At 44.0% G+C, this 17,670-nt stretch overlaps 1 protein-coding gene and 1 long non-coding RNA gene across 2 annotated transcripts; one reads left to right on the top strand and one right to left on the bottom strand.

Moving 5' to 3' along the window:
• Window positions 1-5,904: 5,904 nt before the first annotated feature.
• Window positions 5,905-8,341, top strand: LOC125551479 (ADP-ribosylation factor-like protein 5). Its single transcript, XM_048714738.1, has 2 exons — window positions 5,905-6,291; window positions 7,827-8,341. The coding sequence occupies exons 1-2, from the start codon at window positions 6,100-6,102 to the stop codon at window positions 8,187-8,189; spliced, it is 555 nt and encodes a 184-aa protein (XP_048570695.1). The 5' UTR covers window positions 5,905-6,099; the 3' UTR covers window positions 8,190-8,341.
• Window positions 8,342-8,802: 461 nt separating this feature from the next.
• LOC125551480 lies at window positions 8,803-11,524 on the bottom strand. The gene is made up of 2 exons (XR_007302731.1): window positions 11,098-11,524; window positions 8,803-10,823 (listed from the first exon to the last, which is right to left on the bottom strand). It is a non-coding gene; the product is annotated as an uncharacterized LOC125551480 (long non-coding RNA).
• Between the last annotated feature and the right edge of the window lie 6,146 nt (window positions 11,525-17,670).

Below are 17,670 nucleotides of genomic sequence, written 5' to 3'. Positions count from 1 at the left end.
TTTCAACTTATCTTTTTAGGAACGCATTAAAATTCAAGGGAACGGTAGCACGGGCCATTGATCTGCAACACCATAGATATGCAAAAACTACCAGGACTAAGTTCATGATAAATTAAAGTTCAATTAATCATATTACTTATGAACTCCCACTTAGATAGACATCCCTCTAGTCATCTAAATGATCACGTGATCCATATCAACTAAACCATGTCCGATCATCACATGAGATGGAGTAGTTTTCAATGGTGAACATCTCTATGTTGATCATATCTACTATATGATTCACATTCGACCTTTCGGTCTAAGAGTTCCGAGGCCATATCTATATATGCTAGGCTCATCAAGTTTAACGTGAGTATTCTGCACGTGCAAAACTGTCTTACACATGTTGTATGTGAAAGTACAGCTTATCACACCCGATCATCACGTGGTGTCTCGGCACGACGAACTGTAGCAACGGTGCATACTCAGGGAGAACACTTATACCTTTAAATTTAGTGAGGGATCATCTTATAATGCTACCGTCATACTAAGCAAAATAAGATGCATAAAAAATGAACATCACATGCAATTAAAATATGTGACATGATATGGCCATCATCATCTTGTGCCTTTGATCTCCATCTCCAAAGCACCATCATGATCTCCATCGTCACCGGCTTGACACCTTGATTTCATCTCGCCAACTATTGCTTCTACAACTATCGCTACCGCATAGTGATAAAGTAAAGCAATTACATGGCGATTGCATTTCATACAATAAAGCGACAACCATAAGGATCTTGCCAGTTGCCGATAACTTTTACAAAACATGATCATCTCATACAATATCTTATATCACATCATGTCTTGACCATATAATATCACAACATGCCCTGCAAAACAAGTTAGACGTTCCCTACTTTGTTGTTGCAAGTTTTACGTGGCTGCTATGGGCTTCTAGCAAGAATCGTTCTTACATATGCATCAAAACCACAACATTTTTTCGTCAAGTGTGATGTTTTAACCTTCAACAAGGACCGGCCATAGTCAAATTCGATTCAACTAAAGTTGGAGAAACAGACACCCGCCAGCCACCTTTATGCAAAACAAGTTGCATGTCTGTCGGTGGAACCGGTCTCATGAACATGGTCATGTAAGGTTGGTCCGGGCCTTTTCATCCAACAATACCTCCGAATCAAAATAAGACGTTGGTGGTAAGCAATATGACTATTATCGCCCACAACTCTTTGTGTTCTACTCATGCATATCATCTACGCATATACCTGGCTCGGATGCCACTGTTGGGGAATGTAGCATGTAATTTCAAAAAATTCCTACGATCACGTAAGATCTATCTAGGAGATGCATAGCAACGAGAGGGGGAGAGTGTGTCCACGTACCCTCGTAGACCGAAAGCGAAAGCGTTAGGTTAACACGGTTGATGTAGTCGAACGTCTTCACAATCCAAACGATCTAGTACCGAACGTACAACACCTCCGAGTTTAGCACACGTTCAGGTCGATGACGTCCCTCGAACTCTTGATCCAGCAGAGGGTCGAGGGAGAGTTTTCTTAGCACAACGGTGTGGTGACGTTGATGGTGATGTGATCCGCGCAGGTCTTCGCCTAAGCACTACAACGCTATGACCGGAGGAGTAAACTATGGAGGGGGGCACCGCACATGGCTAAGAGAATGAATGTTGTGCCTTGGGGTGCCCCTGCCCCTGTATATACAGGAGGAGGGGAGGAGGCACCGGCCTAGAGGGGCGTGCCATGGGGGGAGTCCTAGTAGGATTCCCCTTTCCTTTTCCGGAGTGGGAAAGGGGGAAAGGGAGAGGGAGTAGGAGAGGAAAAGGGGGGCGCCGCCCCTCCCCTAGTCCAATTCGGACTCCCATGGGGGGCACCCCTTGTGGGCTGTCCCCTCTCTCTCCCGTGGCCCATGACTTCCCCGGGGGGTCCCCGTACCCCTCGGTACTCTGGGAAAATACCCGAACCACTCAAAACCATTCCAGTGTCATAATACCATCTTACAATATATCAATATTTACCTCTCGACCATTTCGAGACTCCTCATCATGTACGTGATCTCATCCGAGACTCGGAACAAACTTCGGTCACCAAAACACATAACTCATAATACAAATCGTCATTGAATGTTAAGCGTGCGGACCCTACGGGTTCGAGAACTATGTAGACATGACCGAGACACATCTCCGGTTAATAACCAATAGCAGAACCTGGATGCTCATATTGGTTCCTGCATATTCTACGAAGATCTTTATCGGTTAAACCGTAATGACAACATATGTAATTCCCTTTTCATCGGTATGTTACTTGCCCGAGATTCGATAGTCGGTATCCTCATACCTAGTTCAATCTCGTTACTGCGAAGTCTCTTTACTCATTCCGTAATGCATCATACCGCAACTAACTCATTAGTCACATTGCTTGCAAGGCTTATAGTGATGTGCATTACCGAGAGGGCCCAGAGATACCTCTCCGATACTCGTAGTGACAAATCCTAATCTCGATCTATGACAACCCAACAAACACCTTCGGAGACACCTGTAGAGCATCTTTATAATCACCTAGTTACATTGTGACTTTTGATAGCACACAAGGTGTTCCTCCGGTATTCAGGAGTTGCATAATCTCATAGCCAGAGGAATATATATATATATATATATATATATATATATATATATATAAGTCATGAAGAAAGCAATAGCAATAAAACATAACGATCATTATGCTAAGCTAATGGATGGGTCTTATCCATCACATCATTCTCCTAATGATGTGATCCCGTTCATCAAATGACAACACATGTCAATGGTTAGGAAACTTAACCATCTTTGATTAACGAGCTAGTCAAGTAGAGGCATACTAGGGACACTTTGTTTTGTCTATGTATTCACACGTGTATCAAGTTTCCAGTTAATAAAATTCTAGCATGAATAATAAACATTTATCATGATATAAGGAAATATAAATAACAACTTTATTATTGCCTCTAGGGCATATTTCCTTTAGCTGGGAGGTGTCGAACTTCTGGAGGCGGTCGGCCGTCTGGTCGTCGGTCGTCCGACGACTTCGAACTTCCGATAATTTCCCTTCTATTGGGTGACAACGGTCGTCCGGGTGCTGGGAGGTGTCAGACGTCCGGTCCTTGTCGGTCGTTAGGCCGCTGGAGTCCTCGCTGGCTGGGCCTTGGGCTGACTGGCTAACGCTCTAGGCGTCGGACGTCTGGTCTAGGCCGGACGTCTGGTGGCTGTAGACTCCTGGCAGCTCCTTCTCGTGGTCCTTGTACTTGGCGTCCTCACTAGCTCGTCCGGTGGATGTAGTGGCTCTGTGGCTTCCCTCTAAGTACCTGATCACACATAGGGTTTTCGCTTGAGGTAGTAGCCATGTCTCACATGTGGAAAGTGCTAGTTCGGAGAGGAGCGAGTTCACCTTTGTTTCGATAGCCCTTGCTCGAGCTCTTGTCATGGGTCAGGTCCATGTGGTATCGTAGGAGACGAAGGTAGATTCATGGGGATGACTGTAGGATGCCCCACATCAAAACTTCTGCTTTTCGGTCCTTATACCGCATTTACAGTTCACAAGTATAAGAGCATCTACAGTCGGGCGCCTCAAACCCGCCTCATACGCCCGGGCGGGCCGCCCGGGCACTAACTGATCACGTTTTTTAACCCAGACGGACGCCTCAAACGGGCCTCAAACGCCCGGGCTGACCGGCACCCCCATATCTAGCCCAAATATGGGGTAGATATGGAGGTGCCTAGGAGCGCCCGGGCACGCCCGCCACGTTGGACTAATGAAGGGGTCCCACGGGGAAACGCCTGGAAACCCGGCGGTCCAACAGACGCCGCGTGGCGCCGCTCCAGCTCACCGCCCAAGACCGAATCCGGCTATTTAAGCCGGCCGACGTCCCGCAACCCTAACCCATCCACCTCCCTTCTCTTCGCGCTGCCAGTCTGAGCCCATGCACCTCCCCCTCTCCCGCTTCAAAGCTTTTCCCACGGTATGACGCTCCGCCCACGCTCCGGCACTCCGCCATGGCCCGGAGCAAGATAACCTACTATGCCATGCTGACGCCAGAGCGTCGTGCCGAGATCCAGGTGAGGCAAGCCGTGCGCACCACCCACATCGCTATCGGGCTACCTCCGGACTCGCCGGAGCCGGAGGAGGAGGAGCAGCCAGGGGAAGAGGAGGAGGAGCAGCCGATGGAAGAGGAGGAGGAGCAGCCGGGGGAAGAGGAGGAGGAGGAGGAGATGGCTCCGATGGAGGTGGAGCAGACGGAGCAGCCGGAGTCGGAGCAACAACTACGGGGCTTCAACATGGAGCAGGCGGAGGCGCAGTTCACCGTAGCCCAGTCTGATGAGATGGCGGAGAAGCAGGCCATCCTGGAGTCTAGCCAAGTTGAGGCCTATGTGGAGGCCAAATGGGCGTTCCTACGTCGGTAGCAGGCGGAGTCTGACGCGCTCTTCGCCGAACTCGACGCGAAGATAGAGGCGGAGGAGGCCGGAGCGGAGGCGCCGGAGGAGCCAGAGCTGTAGGTGCCGCCCATGCCGTCGGAGCCGGGTACGGAGATCGTCGACATCTCTGATGACGAGTAGTTAGGTGATTGACGGAGTACTAGGTTTCATTTAGTTTGCATGGATTTGAGAATCTAATATGAGATGGCCAACTGCAACTGTGAAAATTTGAGGCATGCCCGGCCAGTGCACGGGCGCGTCCGCGGGTGTTTGAGGTCCGAATTTACCAAATCCGTCTGTAAGGGTATGTACATCAGCCTAGACACCTGCTGTCTATAACAACGCTCCACATCAGCTCTACACAGCACTACATATACCCTTTACAATGGACCTTCTCTTTTGCTATCTGTAGGTTCCTAAAACCATAATCCAGTAGACACTATGGTTAGGCAGGGTTGTGGGGGAAATTACCAACACTGTCGCGTACAACGGGAAAAGGCTGTCGCTAAGAAGCGTTTTTTGGGCTACAGACCGCCTGTCAAATTATAGACACCCTCGTTCTCTCTCATCAATCTCTCTCCTTCACCTAGATAAATTTTCTATGTGATAAACCTTAGGGCATGTACAACGGTGTCCATTCAGCCGTCTGTAGCACATGCCAGAGAGGATATTTGTCTAGCTGGAGGGAAGAGAACTAGGAGAGAGAAGAAGGGCGTCTGTAATTTGGCACACGGTCGATAGCGCTGGAAATTCGCTAGCTATCGACGGCCTCTTTGCTGTTGTACGACTGGGCGTCTGTAGTTTCCTGAACCGTGAAACCACGTCCTTCACAAATCCAATCCACGGAACATGTTTTGCTTTTCTCCGTCGCTATCTACTCCGGCACGACCTGCACGGTTGGGGACCGCCGGACTGCTGGGATCGATAGATGCCTCGAACGAATGAGCTGCAGGCCTGCAGTGATTAAAATAATCGATCAACGGATCAGCTACCTAGCTAGGCATCACGCTAGACATCTATGGAGAGGTCCAACGAGGAACTGATTAGATTCACGTAGGTGCTCCTCGATCGATTCTCAAACGCACTCCTTCTTGGGATGCATCACGCCGGACTGCCGCGCCGGCGCCAACGCCAACGCTGTCGTCAGTCTCTTCATGCTCGGGAGGGGTAACTGATGGAGGTAGATAATTGGAATAATTTTCACTATAATGACGTAATTTTAGAGGGCTATAGACAGCAAAAAAAAAGATAGTCCATTGTAAAGGGCGTTTTGCCTATTGTCTGTAGATGACGTGGATCGTTGCTATAGACAGTAGCCGTCTAAATTAATGTACATGCCTTTATAGACAGCTGAATAGACACTGTTGTACATCCTTTAAATGCTTTTGGGGTCCGTTAGAGTTGCTATAAGGGACGACAAATCCTGCTGTTTCACACAAAAACAAAACAAAGAAATCCGCCGAGTTTTTGTCTTGGTTCGGTACAGCCCGGCCGTGGCACGCACGGACGGCGGGTGACGTGGTACAAAGAAATCCTTTTCCTTCTTCCTTCTCCCTTTCCTCCACGAAGCCGATCCAATCTCCTCTCCGCCCCTCGTAGATCCGATCACCAGCGAGGTTCGGATTTGAGGGAGGGAAAGGATGGGGGCGTGGATGTCCCGGGTGTGGTTTCTCATGTTCCCGTCCAAGGAGTACAAGATCGTGGTCGTGGGGCTCGACAACGCCGGAAAGACCACCACGCTCTACAAGCTCCACCTTGGCGAGGCGGTCACCGCCGCGCCAACCATCGGCAGCAACGTCGAGGAGGTCGTGTTCAAGAATATACGCTTCGAGGTCAGCGCTCCAGCCCCTTCCTTTTCTCCCGGTTTGGATGCTAGAATCCGAATTTGCACGACTATATTTGCTCTTGCTGGTATACTCAGATCGTGCTTCTTGCTCCATGATTCGTGTGCTCGGAAAGCATGGCATATCATGCATCCAGCGCTGTATGTTTTTTCCTTGAGATTAAAGATCTGATCTCGGCAAGAGGGTTAGGAGATACAAAAGAGTTTTTTGTTTCTTCCTAGTTCTAGCAGCGATGAGCAGCAGGCGATCTTGGTTGCCTCTGTAGATCTGTGTACGTTCATAGCTCCATGGGCATGTGAACACTTTCGCGAAATTGCAGATAATGAATTCCTTGCTGTTAGATCTATTGAGTAGCTTAGATTTGCCTATCTTACATGTCACTATGCCGACTTGCTGAGGATGGTATCTCAATCCAGACTAGTAGTAAAAGGAGAATCTTCTACCTATAGCAGGAACCTTTTTGATCTACTTTCCTAGTTTGTTTCTGAACATGTCTGAGCACCCATATTTTGCCTAACTAATAAATTGTTCAAGTTCAGAACAGAAATGCCAATAAGGAAATGATCCAATTGGATATGAAAAAGAAAGTCAAGCTTGTTGTACATATACAAAATTTAACACAATAGTGGAACTGTCACATATATACCGCCATGTCCAGAAAATTGAAATTTATTTAGATGTTGCCAAACTTTTGGTATGCCCATTTCCAATTGCACTTTGGTGCCAGTATTGACCAAAACAACGGCGATCAGATTCTGGCATGATTGGCCTGGGCACCAACCAAACACATCCATGCCACCTGAAATCAGATCAAGTCTGTCTTGTTTCTCCGCTCAAACTTAGTACTTGCCGGTCTAAATTTTATCTAGTCTCCCAAGCCCAATTATCCTTGTGTTGATAAGCCAATATCCATTTAATCATTTGCCTTTCTTCAAGTTATAAGACTTCACTTGCTTATTCCTAGACCAGGTCTAAAGTGGTGAGTTGTCATACTTATAATTTACCACAAATCCCAGCAATCTGTAATTTCACTTGCTTCCTGGAAAGATTCGATCGTCTGACTGCCACAGCTTAGTGAAACTTGATAGTGCCTAACATTTTCTTAGTTGGACTGGTAGCAAAATTCGTCTAGCATGCTTGTCAAATTTCATGAAAACAGAATTGGCAACTTGCACGAAACTAAGACATGTCAAATGCTAGTCTAAATTTGTGGATGACGAAATGCTTCGCCATTCTTTGGCAGGTTTGGATTTGCTATAGTTCAAACTCTAATCTAATATTTAACTACAATATTTGTCATTCTCCTGTTTCGTCCATGACCAATTTTTGATTCTTAACTATATAGGCACAAACAAAACCAAACATGCCTTTGTGTCGTGGAAGTTGCACATTCTGTTTTAAGGTTACTTGACTTATGGAGGTTGTTTGGCCCATTCATGTGGCACATTCACTAAAAAAAGTGTTTTTTCAGTAAATGCAATTGTATTATTTGTACTTAACTTCATATATGTTTGATGAAGTAGGTGTGGGATCTAGGAGGACAAGAGAGCCTACGCACTTCATGGGCGACATACTATAGAGGAACTCATGCTGTCATCGTGGTAATCGACAGCACCGACCGTGCTCGGATCAACATCATCAAGGATGAGCTCTTCCGGTTGATTCAGCATGCAGACCTTGACAACACGGTGGTCCTTGTGTTTGCAAACAAGCAGGATCTCAAGGATGCCATGTCGGCGGCTGAGATCACAGACGCCCTGTCCCTCCACAGCATAAAGAACCACGACTGGCACATACAGGCCTCGTGCGCGATCACTGGTGAGGGCCTCTATGATGGGATGGGATGGATAGCCCAGAAAGTTGCCGGAAAGGCCACCGCAAGCTGACCACAAAAACATTGTTTTGGTGAATTTGTTGGAAAAGGGAGGCAGGATGGGTTTGTTTGTTCTTGCCATTTCGGTGTTTATTTATGTTGTTAAATATGTGAGAACTGTGTACTCCCACCGATCTGAATATAAAAAGCCAAATTTGCAAGGCATCTGTATGGTCAGATCGACTATATGCTTCTAATATTCACGACATTACATAGGCTACAACGTCGACATAATAAGATGTATGCGGATGAATGTGCCTCATGAAGTTGGCGATTGCTTTCTCATTTAGGCTAGCTTAGGAGAGGAGAGGCCTGTTTGGAGGTGAATCGTAGGTTTTCAACTTTGGTATTTACATCAAATTCTATTGCCGGGCAGAGGTTTTTTTCCTGCGATAAACACTCATTGCGTCCCAAAATTGTAGGATTGGTGAAAGTGTATATTATACCCTTACTAGCACAAATGCCCATGCGTAAATGCCCATGCGTTGCAACGGGAGTAAAAATACCTCACCAACCTGTTTGTCACTAAAAATTACACGATCATGTTAATCATGTTCAGACTCATTTACATCAACATGTTTTAGTTCAGTCTAGTTCAAATTATTAAATCTGACATTGCCTTGAAATAATCAAAAGTACTGTTAACTTTCCATCACAACAACCTACAACAACCAATAAATAATAAGCTTGGACAACAAATAATTACAACAAAAATAGAAATTTCTACCCATCTCTCTCACTGTCCCTTCCCTCTGTACAATAATGACACCATCACACAAATAATGGCAGCATCAGTACAAAGCAAAAACCAACAAAATGGCTCCAAATCTCAATTCCAATCTATGTATTGTCATGTACAAATTGCAGCCACAATGAGCGTGTATATCCTCCAACCTCGACCTAACCAAAGCTCCCTCCCTCCCTATCTTGATCTCAGTCTGGAAAAACGGGTGAGAAAGGAGCTATTTACCTGAGATAAAAAAGACAATTCCCTAGTACATTAAAAGAAGATATTGTGGCAATACATGAGTTTATGAGAACCTCATATAGTCATGCGAAAACCTCAAAGCCAAGTGATCTGCCAAAATTAGGTGTGCCATTATGCTTGAAAAACTGAACAATCCACTTTCTGTCGTTCCTTACCTACTATTTTGCAAACTGATGGGTGCGTTCTGGCTGTAATAAACAGATTTATGGGTTCGTTAATGAAATCGAGGGAAACCCCCTTTCTTTCAAAAAAATTTGCAAACTGAAAATAATGGGGCGGGCACAAGTGTACGTCAAAGGGGATCGTAAACCAAAATATGTTTAGTAAATCACATGTGCAATTAGAAGTATCATTTCGGGCACTTAGAAGTATCATTTTTCTCATGTGCAATTGAGGTAGCTGAAGTGTTGAACTCAATATCTGCATGACAATTGATACTTGGCTGCAAATCTCTTGTTATGGGACATACTATGGGTAATGAATTCTAATGATATTAGGCATGGTTTAAAGCAGTAAATAGAAATATCTATACATGATTATGGAAAATACATGAAATATAACAACTATGAGTCTGCAACAACACCAGCATGCTTGTCTTCGATCAATGTGCAAGAACAGCATACGTTTCTATGAACAACATGCACAATATCACTTAAATCAAACCTATTTACATCATGTGGCATCATTCTTCAACACTACGAATTCCAGTTGGATCAAACTAACATCACATAAATAAAAATCATATACTCCCTCCGTTCCTAAATATATGTCTTTCTAGAGATTCAACTATAGACTATATACGGAGCAAAATGAGTGAATCTAAACTCTAAAAAACGTCTATATACATCCATATGTTGTTCGTATTGAAATCTCTAAAAAGACTTATATTTAAAAAACAGAGGGAGTAGTTATTACGTATCAGAAATCATGTTAAGCAATAGAACAATAGCAAAAGTCCATGTTGAAAGTTACAACAGCAAGGGAACTTGATACTTCAAGGCTATACATTGTTTGATCATGTAGAATCTCATACTCATATTATACGACGGTGTAATAGTTACAACAGCAAGGGGTGTGCTACTTCAAGGCTATTCATGGTCTGATCATATAAAATATAGTAATCAAGTTGTACAACGTCGTACCCCAGGTGGAGCATAGGCAGATGACGTTGAAATCATACTTTCTTTTTTGTGAAAAATAATAATATATCTTCAATGCAATTGGAAGCGACACACATTAGACGGAAAATTGTAAGGAAAAGGGACAATGAAATCAATAAGGAGTTAAGTGTTTCATGATTTTTATTGAACACATTGCATATTAAGTAATTTTGCAATAGAGAGCTAAAAAGAGGATCTGATCTTGAGAAATATTAGAGAAAAGATAACAGATAGTAAGTTCAATTTGCAACTAAATCAGCAGCAGTATAGGTTAGTATTAAGAAGCAGCAAAATCAGCAGCAGTAGCACACAATCAATGTCATGAAGGGCTGACCCGAAAGCCGCACTTTCCATCGGCAAGCATGCCATTCATGTGTGCAAATATGTAAAAATGACTACAGATTTCCATGTACCATGTAACAGTCCATCAATGTGACAATATAAAGACAGCCAGCCAAGTGGTAGATTGGTGGTGGTCACCATAATCAAGGCAGTATGCCTGTAGATATAATAGAAGAAAAATACTTCAATATATTATCTGGGAAGCAGCAAAATCCTTGATACCTGAGAACAGTACAGGCAACGCTGCACTTGATAGCTACATTGGAGAGGAAGAGAACTTGGCTAGCTGGCTGCTGCCGCCGCAAGGCACAAAGAGGAGATGATGACAGGAACAGATGGTTGGCGGCAGCGGCAAGAAGAGTCTCCCTCAATTGCATATACTGGCGCAAAAAAGAAGGGGAATTTAGAAATTAACCAAGTAGATGTTGTACCTGAACCTCATGTAGGATTTGGGGGAGGTTGTAGGCGAGCCAGACATCGAAGTCCACCCGTGACGACGCCGCTTCACGGAGAGGATGCGGAGGATCTCGGCGAGCGTGGGGCAGCCGGTGCAGAGTGTGGCCCGATGGGCGCTGATTTGGCAGCGGAGGACGTCGCGCGTTGCATCGCAAAGCGGAGCGCATGGGTGGAGGCCCGCGAGCAGGCAGAGGTGCGGCCGCGGCGGCGGGCGGGTTGAGGTCGGGCGCGGTGGCGAGTGGTGCGGCGGCGGCCGGGGGGATTTGGCTCGGCCTGGCCAGGGTCGAGGTGAGGAGCCAGATGCATGCGGACGGGTATTTTTTCCAGCGAATCGTTTTTTCTATCAGATTAGTGATGGATTGCGGGTTCAATACAAAAAATCACAGGGTCCTTTGTGTAAAAATGCCACGAATTATTAGGGAAAAATTGGGTTTCAGCGATCAATGACAAGACAATTACATGGACCAAAGTTCTATCAAGTTTAGTACTATTACAGAATGTAGTCCTCGCTGGCGAGTGGAACCATAATTGGTGACCTCTACTTTTGTGATAACAAATAGTTAGCTCCTTCCAGCTCATATGGTGTAATTACATCATTTCGATGAATCCAAGATTAACATTGTGTTCAGGGACAACGGCACTATCGAGAGGGAAACAACACGCTAGCTAGGGTTGAACTCCAAATCGAGATACTCAACTAAAATCCCAGTTATCCACCCTTTCACTTAGTTTCATCAGTTTTCAGTATCCCTGATACTACTGATCATGTGAGGAACGAGTAAGTATGTTGAGCGACCTTGTTCTTTTGTCTCCTCTGGACTGCCAAGAATTTTTATCTTGTGCCACCGAGTAGTATTTTCTTTGGGACCATCTCTGTTAGCCACGGTACCTTCAAGTATAACATTTTCTTTGATGCTTCCGCGCACTAGTTGGTTTGCTTTAGCCCTGTGTCTCAGTATAGATCTCCCGAGCAAATCAACTTGGTACCTCCAAGCTAAGACTTAGGCATTTCTACGCTGATTCCTTTATTAAATTGTGATCCAAATTATACCGTTTTAGACTAGGCGTAGTACAATCGGTGTGAGCCTTTGCGTTGACGTCAACGCGTGTGAGTGCAACTCGTTTACTTGTCCTACAAGTACTTTTATATATTGCTCTCATATATACCTCATGTAGTCGCACCTAAGACGGTCGGTCGTCTCATGCTTGTAATATTCCTCCTCATAGTGATTGCGTCTTCGTGCGTCCGTGGTTTTCTCCCGCAAGGGTTTCCACGTAAAAATTCGTGTGCTCTCGTGTCTCATTTATTCTCGTTATTATCTAACAAAGTAGTATCAGAGCTGAGGTTCGGATACGAGATTGAGATCGAGAGGGATTAGAGTTGTGGTCCGTTTGGCCACCGCCGTTTTGCGATTCATCTGATCATTTTTTAATCCGCCGAGACCAACTCAATTTCCAACGTGTGGAGATCCCTCAAAGCTGCAGTCGTCCTTATTGTTCCGCTGTGTTGCCGATGCCGCTCCGTACGCAGCATCCACATCAGTTGCCGCTCACGAGGGGATCAAGTCCCAAGGCGATCTGTCAGCCATTAAATCGCAAGTCGTCCACACCTTTTGGTTACGCGATGATCAACCACGTATCAAGTTCACGTACAAGGCTAATTTGTTTCTGCTGCTGCTACTTCGCCACATGAAGGTGCTAGTACATAGTACTAGGGCGGCCCTTAGTTTTCCATCATCAATTGCTACGCCTATACTACCAGGTAGGGATGTAAATGGTACGGATAATTTCCGCTCCGAATCCGTATCCGCATCCGTTTTTGAGGATATGGTATGCAATTACGTGAATTCGCCGCACCCGTTTTTGAGGATATGGTATGCAATTACGTGAATTCGCCGGATATGGATGCGGATACGAATTTTGATCGATCGGATATCCGACGGATATGGTAGCGGATATGGTATCCCTAGTATCCGGCGGATGTGGATTATCCGCTATTTTTTGCGGATTATCCGAGGTATGTAAACCGGATAATATCCGGTAAAATAAGCCCAAAGGTCCGGTCCATATGTATGCCATTTAGGCTAGTGATTGTTGATTTGCAGTCCATATACAGATATACTCTACCATAATCGTACGCAATCACCGCATCCAAAATTGGTAGCATAGCGGTGATAGTGCATACATATCCTTCTCTCCATCGCCATCTTGCATTGTTGCTTCTCCCCGGCCGCCGGTTTGCATCTCTGTTCTCTCTGATAGTCTCGCGGTTCGACGATGGTCAAAGATGCCCATGGCCAATCAGTTTGTCCCAACAACGGAGGTAAGCGATTTCGTAGATGCATAGAGTCCTGCGCAAGTTGAGAGCATCGATGATATGTGATCATGTCCGGCTGTCGGTGGACGTCATTAGCAGCCGCACACCTGCACCACGAGGTCCACGACACCAGGCACACCAACGTCGTAGAGCCTCGACAGGCGTGGCCGACGCTTCTTACGGCGGCCATGATCGACAGCCCGGATACGACGATGGGCATTGTCCGCCCATGCAACGCACGAACGTAGAGACGGCGGTCCGCCATGGATCTGAAGTGGGTTTGCGTCGGCGCGGCCGTAAAATCCGATAGGAACGGGACTACTTGCATGTACGCACGTAGTCCTCTAAACTCACCTGATTGGAAGCAACGAATCTAGTAGCTAGAAATCAATTCACCTGCTTGCTTGCTTGGGCCTTGGGTTAGCTTCTTGCACTTACACGTCTCGCTGAATCGATGTAACTATGGTCAGGCCGTCAGTCTCTTTCGTCTTTGTCTGTTTTCTTTGGACACACACACATGCTGTGTGTTTCAGAAAGATTGTTTGCTTCAGAGTTTCAGAGAAAAACAGAGGAGATAGACAGAGACAGTAGTATTTGGTTCCGGGCAACACATGCCCTTTTCTTCTTTAATTTTCAGTAAGCCTTTTCTGTACAAAAAAGTCCTGGACATTTATACAAGATCAGTGCCAACACAACCTGACTTAAACATTGAACCGACGCAGTGACGTACCCAGCTGGTTCAACTCAGTAGGATAGAAAAACATTCTGGCACATGTGTAAGTTGGCTTCAGTTGCAGGCAAACTAAAACACTGTGAATTTATGAAGTTTAATGTCTTACTTGCTGCAGCTTCTAAGATATTAATTCCTTTGATCAGTAAAAAGTGATTGGTTACTTATGTATTGTTATTCTTTTTATAGATCGTCTGAAAAAGATATTGGGGAAAAGATCAACATCTACAAGAACAAGTGCAGTTCAGAGTATGGTTGTATCACCCCCAGCTGAAAGTCAAGATGAAGAATCGCCGAATATTGGCAGTGGCAATGAAGCTGCCAATGAAGTGATTGATCTGGAGGGTGATAATCAGGATGCAGGAGTAGATGAGCCTGTAGGGAAGAAACAAAAGAAGACCACATCAGAATGTTGGGACCATTTTGATAAGTTTTTCAAGATGGTGGAGGTAGATGGAAAGAAAGTTAAGGAAGAATGGGCTAAATGCAAGTACTGCACTTATGATGCAAGGAGAAATAGCAGGAATGGGACATCAGTCTTCTTGAGCCATATTAAGATGCATAGTGTGAAGTCAGGCCAACAGTTGCTCAAAGTAGAGAAGAAGGAACATGGTTCTGTTGCTGTTGAGGCTTATAAGTATGATCAAGAGTCTTCCTTGAGAAAGCTCTACTTGGCAATAATCATGCATGAATATCCCTTCAATATTGTTGAGCATGAATACTTCCATGACTTCATCAAATCCTTGCGCCCTTCATTTCCTCTGAAGAACCGTAACACAGTTAAAAATGAAATAGTGGCTATGTTTGAGGCAGAAAAGGATAAGCTGTATGAGTATTTCAAAACAATTAACTGGCATTTTAGCACCACAATGGACATGTGGACATCAAATCAGAATAAAGGGTACATGTGTGTCACTGTGCATTGGATTGATGATGAATGGATTATTCAGAAAAGGATCATCAAATTTATGCATGTAGAAGGGCGCCATACTGGTCTTAACATGTCTAGAGAATTTATTGCTTGCATTTTGCGCTGGTTTATTGAGAAAAAGTGTTTTCTCTTACTTTGGACAATGCATCTTCAAATGAAGTTTGTGTTAAACATGTCATTAGTAAACTGAAAGAGTATTCCCCTCTAGTATGTGATGGTGAATTCTTTCATGTGAGATGTGAAATCATGTTCTTAATCTGGTTGCTAGAGATGGTCTTGATCAGATTTCAAATGCAGTTTCGGGTGTTAAGCATTTGTTTTGGCAGTAAAATCATCGCCTTAGTTGGAGGAGGAATTATATAAGTGTGCATCTGAGTGTGGGTTGTCCACAGAAAAAGGTCTACGGCTGGATGTCCAAACAAGGTGGAATTCTACATACCACATGTTGAGTGATGCCCTATATTATAAGAAGGCCTTTGGGGTTGCATGAGATTGACAAAAAGAAGTTTGACAAGTTTGCTCCAACAGCTGATGATTGGGACAAGGCGCTTACCCTTTGTAGATGCTTGAAGAAGTTTGATGATCTCACTACTCTGCTATCAGGTAATCAATATCCAACAGCAAACTTATTCTACAAAGGCTTCTGTGAGATCAAGGCTTTAATTTCTGGTTGGCGTAAAAGTAGTGATACTACTATTAAAAAGATGGCAGGTTCTATGCAAACTAAATTTGATAAGTACTGGAGGAAGTCAAATCTTGCTCTTGCGGTTGCCTTCTTTCTTGACCCTAGATACAAGAGAAGTGGAATTGAACATTACATGAGAAAGGTTCATGGGGAACTACTGTATCATGGTAAAGTAGAAGAGTTGATTATTGCTGTGAAGAAGATGTACCAAGCATATCAGAATGAATATGCACAAAGCACTGATGGACCTAGCTGTACTACCACTTCCCAAGAAGACAATACTGATCTTATGGTAGAAGATGAAGATGATTATTTTTTGTCTCAGCAGGGCACTCATGGGTCTAATGAAGGTGACACTGACTTGGATAAGTACATGACAGAAGTTACAGTAAGGCTTTCAAAGGTTGCTTTTGAGAACTTTGACATCTTATCATGGTGGAAAACACATCAAGATGTATATCCTGTGTTATCAATGCTTGCTCGTGATGTTTTGGCCATACAAGTGTCCACTGTTGCCTCGGAAGCAGCTTTCAGTGCTGGTGGTCGTGTTATTGATCCATTCCGCAGTCGTCTTGACCCCTATGTGGTAGAAGCATTAATATGTACAAAAGACTGGGTTGCTGCATCTAGGAAAAATAACAATGAAAAAGGGGATAGACTTGGTTCTATTGTGAACGATTTGGAGGTTGTGGAAACACTTGTTGCTAATATGAGTCTTGAGGAACAGCTTGACGAAAAGGTAAGGCTCTGCCCTCTCTACCACTCTTACTCATTTTGGAAGAGACTTGCCTTCATGATCATTAATGCCCTATACATGATCTAATGCTAATATTTTCCCTGGACTTTGTAGCAACAAGAAGAAGCTGACAGTGATGATGACAATTTCGATTATACCATGAGTACTTCAACTTTAGGGGAGAGGCTACCTATGAAGTATGTCTGATTACCTCTTGAACATTACTGCTACTTTATTTCTCTAAAGTAATAACAATATTTTCCTTAAATTGCATGATGCTGATACATAGGATAATCAAGGAACGGATATTGAATAAGAGGCTGATCAACTGCATCAGGAGCAAGAAGTTTAGGTACGCAGTTATACCAACAATTCTCTGATGTATATTAGTATATATTAGCAGCTTGTATCCTCTTTGCACATATGGATTAGTTTTACTGATATATTCCTTTTATATGTGTGCTGCTACTTGCTAGTTATGAATCACATGCCGATCAGATTAGATTTACATTTATATATACATCTGTACTCATGAATCCTGATTGGATATGTATGCTACTAGTTACCGACCAGATATCAATATAATTGAATTAGCCATCTATGTATAGTACGTGCATCTTGAATTAGTCATCTATGTATAGTACGTGCATCGATGCATTCAATATCTGATGCTTGATGTTTCTCTTCTCACTATATACACGTACTCTAAGAAGTTACAAATTAATCATGTGGGTATATACACCTCAGAACTGATGCATGTGTGTCCGAACTACTTAATTGTCCACAGCCAAGTATCAATAATTTCTCTTACTGTCAAGTGTAGCATCTAATGATCTAATATCTCTTATCATTCTCACAGGATGATGCCAGTGGATTGGAAGAACACCATGTTGAAGAGAAATCAAGGATGATTACCGGCTTCTACGTACTTGATCGGAGTACTTGCCTTTCATAATAAATAAAAACTTCAATTGAGTTAAATATTTCTTAAGTACGACCTTCGTCTTGGACACTATGTGTAATGCTATCAACATATTATCGGTACTGCATATTGTTGCTATACTGGTGATTTATAACTTTAAAACGCCACTCTCTAGTGTTATGCGCTTGGATGAAAACATGCTTTCATATTGTTTGCTTAGTAGAAAT

The sequence above is a fragment of the Triticum urartu genome, chromosome 4 (genome assembly GCF_003073215.2).
Source record: "Triticum urartu cultivar G1812 chromosome 4, Tu2.1, whole genome shotgun sequence".
NCBI classification, from domain to species: Eukaryota; Viridiplantae; Streptophyta; class Magnoliopsida; order Poales; family Poaceae; genus Triticum; species Triticum urartu.
The sequence above is the reverse complement of the archived record's forward strand: the minus strand, read 5'-3'. Positions and strand labels throughout refer to the sequence as shown.